Source organism: Zophobas morio, unplaced genomic scaffold (assembly GCF_036711695.1).
Source record: "Zophobas morio isolate AGI-343-1 ecotype UQ-CSIRO unplaced genomic scaffold, CSIRO_AGI_Zmor_V1 ptg000026l, whole genome shotgun sequence".
Taxonomy (NCBI): Eukaryota; Metazoa; Arthropoda; class Insecta; order Coleoptera; family Tenebrionidae; genus Zophobas; species Zophobas morio.
In genome coordinates this window covers 8,135,796-8,148,544 of record NW_026972131.1, presented here as the reverse complement: position 1 = coordinate 8,148,544, position 12,749 = coordinate 8,135,796, and the positions used below count along the sequence as shown (strand labels likewise).

General features: G+C 33.2%; 1 protein-coding gene across 1 annotated transcript in view; it reads right to left on the bottom strand.

Moving 5' to 3' along the window:
* The window catches only part of LOC135136558 (adipokinetic hormone/corazonin-related peptide receptor variant I-like), a 161,473-nt gene that overhangs the window by 11,051 nt on the left and 137,673 nt on the right, over positions 1–12,749 (bottom strand). The window contains exon 6 of the mRNA XM_064065909.1: positions 436–562. Coding sequence (XP_063921979.1) covers positions 436–562 — 127 coding nt within the window. The remainder of the gene's footprint in view (positions 1–435; positions 563–12,749) is intronic.

Sequence of the window (12,749 nt, the reverse complement as noted above, 5' to 3'; positions counted from 1 at the left end):
TTAACATTAACTTAATTTCAAGAGTTCGGTAGTTTTAAACTCAAGACAAAACTCTCCATTCTAAATAATCTTTAAATCTGTAGTTTACTGTTCTCAATAATAAGTTAAATATTTGTGTTTAACATTAAGCAAATTGATTTTTACCAGTAATTAATTCAGTCAGAAATCTTTTTCGTGTCCTCATTTTCCATACAACAAAGTTGAATGCTTAGTTATCAGTTGCGCCTTTCTGATTCGGAACAATTGGATTAGATTACCCGGAGTTTGAATGCTTCGTATCCCTTATTGTATTTGCCGAATATCACACACGATGCTCTACAATAGCAAAGCATGACCTGACTTGAGTGGCAAGTCTCTTATAGAATGGATTCTAGTTCATGAATAGTAATAGTGTGGGGGTAAATAAATCCTAGGTTTGGTTGAAATTATGCTTACCATACACACATGACGTAATAAGGAGTCCAACATACGAAGAAAACTAAGACGATAATGATGGTCATTTTCAAGGTGCGGACTTTGGCTTTTCCCAAAAAACCCAAACTTGATCTCGTCACGCCGTCAGCTGCAAAGAAAAACAAAATCAAAAACTATTTTTTCTACAATCGTGTAAAAAATGACTCATATGTCAATGGTTTAGAATGCAAAAAGTGGCACTTTCTTGCACTAGTGCAAGAAAAATTTTATTGCACTCTAATGTCAGTCTAAATAACGTCAAATTTTATTTATATCCATAATTTCTTTCACCGAAAGGGAAGCACGTATCATGGAATATTCGGACCAGAGGGTAGAAGACTTTACCTTCGTTGACCGATCGGAAAAATAAGCCAGAAGCACGGTGTCTGTTAACTGCACAACATTTTTGTCCGCATACAATTCTTTGAACCGGTTGTATGTCAGATAGATCAGATCATATTGTTTTGTGAGATTTCTCGGGCAATAAATTAAATATTGCAGCATTGGCCATTTCGGTAATTTCAGGGTTTGTTTCATTTTCGCTCGAATCGCTCATTTTGGGGTCAGCACGGTTCAAAACACTACTTATTTACGGCGTTTTATTGTGCAATTTGTTTTTTTTGGAAAGATTGTTTGGTTGTCATGGTAATCACCGGAATGGGTCTATTTGGCGCGGCCGACTTGGCGCGGCCAACTTGGCGCGGCCGACTTGGCGCGAGCCATTTTGGCGCAAAGCCAACTTGGCGCAGGGACACTTTGGCGCAAGCCATCTTGGCGCTAGCCATCTTGGCGCGAGTACGTCTGTATGTAATATAAAAAATCGTTATTGTTCGTACTGTGGTTGGCACCCCGTTATTTATGTCAAGTGTAGGGAACCAAATACACAATTTCATCCGCACAAATTCCAGTAACTAAATGATCCACGGAGCAAGAAGTTCCACGTTTAGGAGTATGTTTATAATGGGGTGCCGGACGCGAAGCGCCCGTGTGTCCATTAAAAAGTCGACATTACCCCTCCACGCGTTGGTGACTATAAAAATTAGGTTATGCTAACAACGGATGCAATTTTTGTATATTTATATCTATTTTTCTTGGTGCGAGTTCATTCGCGCCAAGATGGCCCGCGCCAAGATGGCTTGCGCCAAAGTGTCCCTGCGCCAAGTTGGCTTTGCGCCAAAATGTCTCGCGCCAAGTCGGCCGCGCCAAGTTGGCCGCGCCAAGTCGGCCGCGCCGAATTGTCCTAGACCGGGTAATCACGGCTACATAAGACGGCATGATGATACCTTTTAGACGTTGTAAAATTTTATTTAAGTCTCCAATAAAACTGGTGCATTATACCCACGATTGTAGAAAAAATGTTGTATGCAACACGTGCAAAAGTGTTCTTGCACTTGACGTATTGTCCGACTCGACCTTTGGTCTCGTCGGACAATTGTTACGTCGCATGCAATAATCAGTCACTTTTTGCACTTGTTGCATAAATAACTATTTAATTAGAAATTATTACCATTAATAAAATGCATATTTCAAATGTTTGTTCGTACATATGGAACTAGGTCAAATATTTTCTGTAAAAGTTTTCCCATTCTACATTCTTACCGCAGTGAGAATGTCAACTGCTAACGACCACTGTCCTTAATTTTGAAACTTTAATTACAGACCTACATCACCCGTGGAGACAATTTCGCAGAAATCAAATTTCAGCCTAGAGACAAACTCTGCTTCTCACTGAAGTAACAGTAATATTTTTTTCTCTTCATGGAAGAATGCATATGTGTGCGGCAATTTATCATTTTTAATAGGTTTATTGATCGAACTGACATCGGGTTTAAAACGCAATTTTCAAAAGTTTTTCAACTTCGATGAGTATGAAATGAATGTGAAGAAGTTGCTAAGTAATCAGTCACGGGAAGAGAGTGGAGAACAAATCGGATTTAACTTTGACTCGTGCTTTGCCCATTAAATTTATGAGAGAAACACTTGTTAATACGGATTAAACTTGAGATCAGCAATTTTAGTTGTTTCGAAGTCTTACGTACAATTGAAAGCTCATTTTCTTGATTTAAATAGACATCTTTAAGGACGTTCTAACAAATTTCATTGTCGTAAATTAGATGCTTCATTTTATTTATTTGCTGAAAGAGAACATCGATCACATCCTTCGTCTTGTGCGTTCCAAGCTTGATAAATTGTAGTAATACCACATTCAGACTTAATAAGTTTCAAGCACCAAGAACATAAAGGACACTTGATGATTAAGTGACTGACTAATGCGCTTATATGGTGTGACATATTTGCGAGAAATGTCGCAAAATAAATGTCTGTGGGTTGTGAGAAATTTTGGAATAATCCATGTAAGTGTCTTGTCGACTTTTAATTTTGTTTTATTTTTATCAAAAGACTTTTGCTTGTAAATATTTTATTACATCGTATAGAATGACTTTTTATCATAATTGATTCTCTGATTTTGTATTACAACAAAACTTATAATCAAAAAGTTGGAACTGGTTTACTGTTAATTATATAGAACCTCCCTCGCATCTGAAGCACAATCCGTGCATATTATAGCTTCTTTTTAATAAAAATGTATTTATTTTAATTTGTTTTGTATGGATAAACGTATTAATTTCAGTTAGTGCAATTTAAATTTAATACTATCAGCATCAGTATGTTATGAGAATTTCGGACAAATTATCTGATCTTTTTTAAAATAACCAGAAATATATACAAAAGTGCAAGAACGTGCATGTCGAAGCACATTTTTCAAGAAGCAATTTATTTAATAATTATTTTTAGGACGTTATAAACTTTCTAGGAAGCATGAAAAAACAAATGTATTTTCAAATGTCATATAATTGACATTTATAGGACGTTGTTGCCGGAGTTTAAGTCTCATTTTTATGACGTGTTTAAAAGAAACCCATACGCCGCCCCGGTTCGACGCCTATGGGTTCTAGTATGTACGGCGATGATTACTCATTGTAGGTGACGCCGGCCAGAGAAGAGCCTGGAAGCTGATGTCGGGAGGCATAAATAACACCCCTGACCTTCAGCAGTTGGTAATAGCAATCTGAAGTTCACATGTTTATACATCGAAAGAATGTCACGGAGAAAATAGTTTGACTTGAATGAATTTTTCTTCTCAAAACAGGACAAAAATTATTAATTAAACCACAATCGAACAAAATCTTCTGAGTATTATAATTCTTATTTTCACATTATTATAAAGACGTGCCTAAGAATTTGTTCTTAATTTGATTAATAAAAAATTTGTCATGACATCATCAACATGGATAATTCTAGTCGCACCATAAAAGAAAAGTAGTCACAGCGTTATACGAATGCAAGAAAAAAAAATTGGTCTAAAGAGTTTAGACAGTACTTCCCTCGCTGTCGGAAACTTGACGACTGCATGCCTATTGTGTTTTTTTTCTCATTACATTTTTGTAGTGGGAATTTAGAAAAAAATTGCGATGACGTCATCAACATTTTTGCAAGGACACGTATATCAGTTGGGATAGATTTGTGTAATACTAAGAATAAAATTATTGTATTCCCAAATTTTCGAGAAAATGAATTGGATCGTTTTGAATATTGATTTGTTATAATCAATAAAATAACGAAACAATTTACTCACGTATACGGCGCCGGCGTGTAATATGAGAGGGAACTGAAAATCGTGTATGTATAAGCATTCTTAATTTGAGATGACAAGCGTAACAGCATACGTGAGAGTCAAACAGAGAAACTGTAAACAAAACGACCATCGGTTTTATTGCTTCGACTTCCGCTTATTATATAAATCATTGGGTTTTATTTTAATTTTTGACGGTGGAATTCACAATTGGTTGATTACAAACATGTCTACTCCACATTCGCGGAACCTAGTCAGCGCATAAAATAAATGCACTGTAATGTTAAAGTCGATGTAAATAAGCGTGCTACCCTTATGTTTCAACCGAGTTTTTACTTTAAAAAATTTTGTGTCTACCAAATTGGGTTGGTTCAATGTAATACTAATAATAAGTGTTGCCTTTAATTTAATCAATAAAATAAATTGACTTCATTAATTTTTTTTGAGCCACCTCTTAAGAAAATCTTAAAAATATGAATGGAATGATAGATAAATCACAAGTACAAACTCATCATATTTTTTGCATTTTAGATAGGATTTATTCAGCAAAATTTTGGAGTGACGTCATAAATTTTTTAGGAGGGACGACCAAATACATTTAGATCAAAAATTTACCATGCTTATGATAATTTTAAAACATCTTCAAGATTTCAAAGCATTCGGTTTTGTAGTTCCTGAGTAAATCAGTAAAATAAATTTTGCGCATTCATTAATTTTTTTGAGTCACCCTGTATATGCAAATCCAAAAAATATGAATGTAGTGATATATCACAAGTACAGACGCATCATATTTTGTACATTTTAGATACTATTTATTCGGCAAACTTTTGAGCTGACGTCATCAAGTTTTTGGAGGGGATAACCAAATATATTTTGACTAAAGACTTATGATGCCTTTTATAGCCTTAAAACATCTGCAACATTTCAAAACATTTGGGTTAGCAGATTAAAATTAAATTGCAAAATGTTGTTTCATAATTTTGATTTTTTTTTTCAAAAATCTGGACGTTTCGGGTAAAAACTGAATTCGGAGTCGTAAACTACATGTGTAGGACTATGTTATTTTATACAATTTAAGACCCATTTACTATGTACAATTTTGAAGTGACGTCATCGCATTAGTGGTGGGGATGATTAGACAAATTTTGGTTAGCGTTTTACCATCTACATGATATTCCTAATATAAGTACAAAATTTCACATCAATCGGTCCAGTACTTTCGGAGATTAACTGTCTAATAAAAATCCGGGACGGCAGACAGACGGACAGACGGACGGACAGACGGATAGACAGACGGAAATGGGAGACCTATTTCTTCGTATTCTAGGGGTCATGAAAGATCGAGAAAACGTAAAAGTAGAGAGTCGGCCGACGGACTCGATTACAATACTTCCTTTGCTTACGCTCGGAAAGTAAAAATGGAATGCTATTCCGATTTGAGATTTTTCCATGTGCAACTTTTCGTTTCAGTTTTCATTTTCTTAATTTTTACAATTTTTTAATGTTCCGATTTTATAATTTTTTGTTTTTTCAATGTCAATTTTTACTTCCCGAGCGTAAGCAAAGGAAGTATTGTAATCGAAACCGAATGCTTTGAAATCTTGGAAATATTTTAAAGTTATTATAAGCATGGTAAACTTTTGTTCAAAATGTATTTGTTCATCCCTCCTAAAAAAATTGATGACGTCACCCTTAAATTTTGCTGAATAAATTCTATCTAAAATGCAAAAAATATGATGAGTTTGTACTTGTGATATATCATTCCATTCATATTTTTTAGATTTTCTTAAGAGGTGGTTCAAAAAAATTAATGAAGTCAATTTATTTTATTGATTAAATTAAAGGCAACACTTATTATTAGTATTACACCCCAACCAACCCAATTTGGTAGACACAAAATTTGTTAAAGGAAAAACTCGGTTGAAACATAAGGGTAGCACGCTTATTTACATCGACTTTAACATTACAGACCTGCATTTGTTTTATGCCGTCAGTTGGTTCCGTGAATGTGGAATAGACATGTTTATAATCAACCAATTGTGAATTTCACCGTCAAGAATTAAAATAAAACCCAATGTTTTATATAATAAGCGGAAGTCGAAGCAATAAAACCGATGGTCGTTTCGTTTACAGTTTCTCTGTTTGACTCTCACGTATGTTGTTACGCTTGTCATCTTAAATTAAGAATGTTTATATATAAACGATTTTCAGTTGCCTTTCATATTACCAGACAGCGGATTTTTGTCGGGCTACGTCACGTTTAATCGGTACTAATTCCATAAATATAATTAACGATTTATTAATCAAACGGCTAAGTAAATGAGAACGGGAATTAGCAGCAGAGTGCAACGAAACAGCTTTATTCTAATCTCAAATAAACGAAGTGCAGTCCGCAATCGCAATGAATTCGCATCCCGTACGAGCCGTACCGAGTTTGGCCTTGCCTAGCCCGAGAGAAATCCGCTCTCTAGATATTACACACCGGCGCCGTATACCTGAGTAAATTGTTTCGTTATTTTATTGATTATAAGAAATCAATATTCAAAACGACCCAATTCATTTTCCCGAAAATTTGGGAATACAATAATTTTATTCTTAGTATTACACTACATCTATCCCAACTGATATACGTGTTCTTGCAAAAATGTTGATGACGTCATCACAATTTTTTTTTAAATTCCCACTACAAAAATGTAATGAGAAAAAAAACACAATAGGCATGCAGTCGTCAAGTTTCCGACAGCGAGGGAAGTACTGTCTAAACTCTTTAGACCAATTTTTTAAATTTTTTGGATTGCAATTTTTCAAGTTTTCTTTTTTTTCTTTCTTCAATTTAACTGTATCTAATTCATTAAATTTTTAGATTTTGCAGTTTTTCGATTTAAAATTTCACGAGTCCAAAATTATTGAATAACCTCAGTTGTGATGAGTTTTTCATTCCTAATTAGACGAGGAGCAAAATTTAGTTGTAACATCAATATTTCTCAAAAAAATTTTACTCTTTTAAAAACATATTTCATATGATAATTTATTGTGGAGAAATGAGGATTTTCTAACTAAACTCCGTCCTCTATCTCACGATGAATAAAGCATTCATTACAATGGAGCAGGGGTGGGTGGGCGAGGTTTCTATTTTGTCCATTTATTCTTAATACACGAAGTCTTCTTTTCCCAACAAGAAACTGACATGTTTAACTATTCTGTTGTTGAAAGAAAACTCTATGTATTAAAAAAAAAAACAAAAATTAAGCCCCACCCACCCGCCCTGACCTCAATTGTGATGAGTTTTTCATTCCTAATCAGAACGAAGGGTGAAGTTTAATTGCAACATCAAGATTTCTCTAAAAAATTTTACCCTTTTAAAAACATATTTCATATGATAATTTTTATTATTTTTCAGCTCATGATAAATAAAATATTCATTACAATTGAGAAGGGGTGGGTGAGCGGGGCTAATATTTTGTCCGTTTTTTCTTAATATACGAAGTCTTCTTTTCTCAACAAGAAACTGAAAACAGACAGGTTTAACTTTCCTGTTGTTGTAAGAAAACTCTATACATTAAAAAAACCAAAGATAACGTTATTATACCGTGCAATTATTTTTGTATAACATTCAAGTCATTGTTAAATACGGTTCATTGATATGACGTCAAGTTGTTGGTGGGGATGATTAGCCAATCATTTAACTATCTACATGATATTTCTAACATACATACAAAATTTAATCGGTCCAGCAGTTTCGGAGATTACGTGTCTAATAAAAATGGATACAGACAGACAGACAGACAGACAGACAGACAGACAGACAGACAGATAGACAGACAGACGGAAACGGGTGACTACTTTTTTTGTACTGTAGGGATCATGAAACGTCGAGAAAACATAACATTGGCAATTTGTCCATTAACTCCGATACACCCACTGCACCACGGGGACGTTCAAACCGTGTCGGGAATAAAACGTTATTATACCTTGCAAAAGTTTTTGCCAAAATTTGAACGTTTAGTGAGAAGACTGAAAGTAGATTCGTACACTACAAGTATGGGTATATTTTTGTGTAACATTTCAATCATTTTAGAATATCATTCATTGAAATGACGGCATCATATTTTTGGTGGGGATGATTAACCTAATTTTGCTTAGCATTTAACCATCTACATGGTATTTCTAATATACTTACACAAAAAATCGGTCTACCAATTTCGGAGACTACGTGTCTAATAAAAATGGATACAGACAGATAGGCAGACAGACATATGGAAACGGGAGTCTACTTTTTTTGTAGTGTAGAGGTCATGAAACGTCGAGAAAACATAAAAGTGGTCATTCGTCCGATCGACTCGATTACAATACTTCATTCGCTACTTGAAAAGGAATTGAATTACAGTAATGACTTACTTGTAGTTGAATTACTTCCAGCCACTGATAACAGCTTATATTTCAATGCCTTATTAAAAAAGAGGAATAGATAGGTAGATGCTAGCTGAATGAATAAATAAAGTAGTGGTTTTATGTTTGTGAAGTATTTGTCTCAGAGACTGCGATTAAATTCAAAAACTAAAAAAGATATCACAAAATTTCCAAATAACTTTGCTGAATCTCAAGTCGACAGTTTCAGATAATCAAAGCGACCGCGCAAAACACCACAAGATGGAGATAAAATTGCAGTAAAACCAATTGAGCGCTCACTTGCAAAAAGTGCCAATACGACGGAAACAGAAGAAATCGAAGGAATATCTGAAAATGGTTTGTTGAGCTTGAAGGTTCTTACACCGAAAATGTAGTTATATAATTTCATTTATTTAACTTGCTCAGGTAAGTGTGATTCAAGTACAGTCACTACATTTAATTAGCAGTTTAAGCCTACTGGCCCGCTCCAATATTCGAAGTCATAAAACTGAATTCAAAAGGTATTATTAATCCGTCGTTTCGAATCAACACTAATTTCAAAGAAAATATATTAAATTCATTTTACAAGCTTGACAACTGGCGAAGGGGATTAGTCATCAAACAGTTTAATTTTTTCGTGAAAATACAAAAGAGTTTTCAATCCACTAGAAATTATTCAGAATTTGGGTCGATGAATTTGCGTTCAGAAAATTTAATTACAAACACAGTTATACATTGGAACGTAAACAGATTGTATGAAACTACAAAATTGTTATTAAAGAAAAACTCGGACCCGCTAGGTTTAACATAAACATGCTAAATAATATACGAAATGTTATGACTAGGGGTGATTTATTAATGAATCAATAAATGTTCCTTCCATACAATGGTCTAATACCTAATATCAGTTTCTCTAATAAAACCGATCTAACAAACTTTTTTCTGTTTTTTGTAGAACGAACTATTAAAAAAATATGACGCCACGTGGAATGCAAATCTATTGTAACAAGAGCAGTAGCGTGGCAAATAGTTTTTTTTTTTAGTATACTGTAGTTATTATTTTATCGATATGAGATATAAAATACATCCGTACTACGTGTTGACTTTAAAAACAATGTTTTTTATCGCATGTATAATATGTACAATAAAAACTTCAAGGAAAACTCTTCCAAAAGAGCGAGTAATTTCGTCCTCCGAGAAAACTAGACCGAAAAGAGGTGCGTTCTAAAATCCAGGTCGTTGAATTCACTTCGTTTTAATGTTACAAGTTCGGAAATCCAACATTTGACTCCCAAGCTGTCCACTTTCGTCTCATTCCGGGCAAGCGGAACACTCAACATTTCGTTCGAGTCTGCAAATCCGAATAAAAGTAAAAGTATATTTAACTTTTCAAAAATTCACTAATTTTGCTTATCTGTTTATTTTGTAAAATCGTTACGAATAACTTCTGTGACATATTATTAGGTAATTAGCACAAAATAGCTCAATTCATTTCCTAAATTATAAATAATTGTAGAAATAAAGTAATCATTTCTTTTTTGATAAAATTTGTTGTTTGACGCAAACGCGTAGCATGCTTCTTTTCCTTTACTTTAACATTACATACATATCTTTATTTTAACTTATAAGGGTTATCATAAAAAAATCAAAAAATGATTTTCGAAAAAGCTGGAGTTGTAGCTACTCAAGAGCAAGCGAGGGAATGTCTGTCTAAATAACCTTCCCCCAAATTTTGAAGTTAAATCTAATGAAAAACATAATTTCCCTCTTTTGACGTTTATTATATTTGTTATTCCACAATGACATTTATAATAAGTACGTACCAACCTTGAAAACATAAATTACATTATTATACCAGTTCCACTAGAGCACCCACATGTTATTAAAACATCCAGATTGGGTGGTTTTAAAGCTCGGTTATTGACGCGAAATGTAAAACAAGGTTTTCAGCAAGTGGGTAGAAAAAAAAACCGTTGTTTGTATTAAGTTGTCAAGTTGTTTAGAGGTTTATGAATGCGACACCACATTTTGACATTTAAATATTATGTACGGAAAGTGGCGAACAATTTTTTTATGAAAAATAATGAAACTCGCAAAACCGCAGTGACATTTAAAAATCCATTAATTAAATATGAACATGGTAAATATATTAGGTTACTCGGAAACTTAACAACAAATGAATGCCTAATTTCCTTCAGGCTGATGTTCCTGAATCATTTTTTTCGAATGGTTATGGATAAACATGGATTTGAATGAAATTCTCTTCGAGAAACCAATTTTTAAGAGCAATTTGATCGTGAACATCATTTTACCGCATGCTTTAAGCAGATGTTTGATTCAACAAAAAACGTCATAAGTGGAGATTTTCGAAGGCTCAGACGTGAGTGATGATTATTTGTTCAAAATGTTCAATGCTTTGGCAAAAGACGCATAGTACAAAACATAAATTCTAATAATGATGACATGAGTATTAAAGTCGGTATTAAACGATAAATCTAGTTGTCTTTTTTATAATAACGAATGCAGAATGCTACAGTACGGCCAACCCGTACCAGTAATTTATTACCTAAAGTTAAGCACCATAACAAATTTTATAGAAAATTTTAATCAACATATTAAACATTTTGAGAGCATTTCTAGCACATGGACAAAGAACCTAGCGTTGTCATTGATTAGACAATACGTGACGTAAAGCACCAGTAAATTCAATTGGCTTTTAGTGTTGGTTTATATATGAATGCAATTTTTTGACATTAATTGTTACTAAAATGACGTTTTTCAATATTACGTATGTAACAATTATTTTTTGCTTCACTGTAATACTTTAATAATAAATTAACATAACTAATAATAATCGTTTATCCCCTTAAGCAAATAGAATTAAGAAACCTTAATACAATTTTTAATGTCTTAGCGCTTAATGTAATGGTAAAAATGTAATTATATTTAAGAAATATCTTTTTGAAAGAAACATTTTCGCTCAGTAAATATGTGAACAAAAGTTCCAATTTCTATGAACAACGGCCCGTCGGCGTTATAAGAATGTATAAATCGACTGCCACTTACAGATGTGGCTAACCGACTACATTCTCCTTACAGTCGTTGATTCTATCTTCCATTATCCATGTTTCACTAGTGAAATCAAGCAAATAATTTGTTATTTGTTGTTAAGAATATTTAATGAAGCTGTAAATTGGTAAACTTGAGATTAGCTATCCGCACCGCTATCCAATTCTTCGTATGATGTCAAAGTTCTATAATACCTAAATCAATAGCGTTATTGCAGAAAGTTTGTTATGTTGTAGTTCTATATGGGTGGATTATTACATATTATATTACACGACAAGTATACAAGCATCTATTTTGGCCATACGTAATTTTGTAACAAAAAGTTATTAATTTTAATGTAATATCAGTGTTGTATTTTTGCAAATTATTTAAAATATTTTCTTCCGGCCAACAGATGGGAACGAAAAACTTGTATTTTTGTTCACCTTATTGCAATATTTCCCTCGGCCATCGCTCGAAAGATGAAATGTTCTTTCAAGTATAAGTTAGTCGACTGAAAGTTTCAACTCAAGTGCCACCATTAGGACGCGAATATTTTACCGTAGCACAATTTTCCTGAACATTTTGTATTATTGCAAATAATGTTCAGTATAGTGTATAATATTTGACAGGACAGGAAAGAACAAATATGATTTATTTTTTCCAGACACATGAAAGTGGTAGGCCCACGTTACTGTGTTATTATTTTACACTGGGTTTTTCACGTCAACGGATTTTAGATATAAAATAAAAATTACACCAGACCTTTACACATTAAAAAAAAACAATGTGAACAAAATTGTCTATGAATGTCTACGATATTTATTAATTGTTCAAATATTTAATAATTGCCTCCATAAATATTTGTCAGTTTTATGTGAGTTTAATAAACCCGAAATAATATTTAAAAAATTATTCTAATTATTATTTATTTAAATTATATTAAAGTAGAATATATCTTGATCAGATACTCGTACATAGCCCATAAATAGATGCGCTGTCATGTTTTTAAACAATTTTGGATATTCCTCGCCCTTTCAGTATAGTCCGACAAATTCCGCTTTTTTAAAAAATTATACAATTAGCTATTGCAATTTTCACTTTGTGATAACTGTTAACCTCTAAAAAGTGGCCTAATTAACATTCTCGCAATACCTGCGTCTTAAATGTAAAATATATCTGCTTAACTTCGAATCTTGATCTTTATATTTGACCGAATTCGACT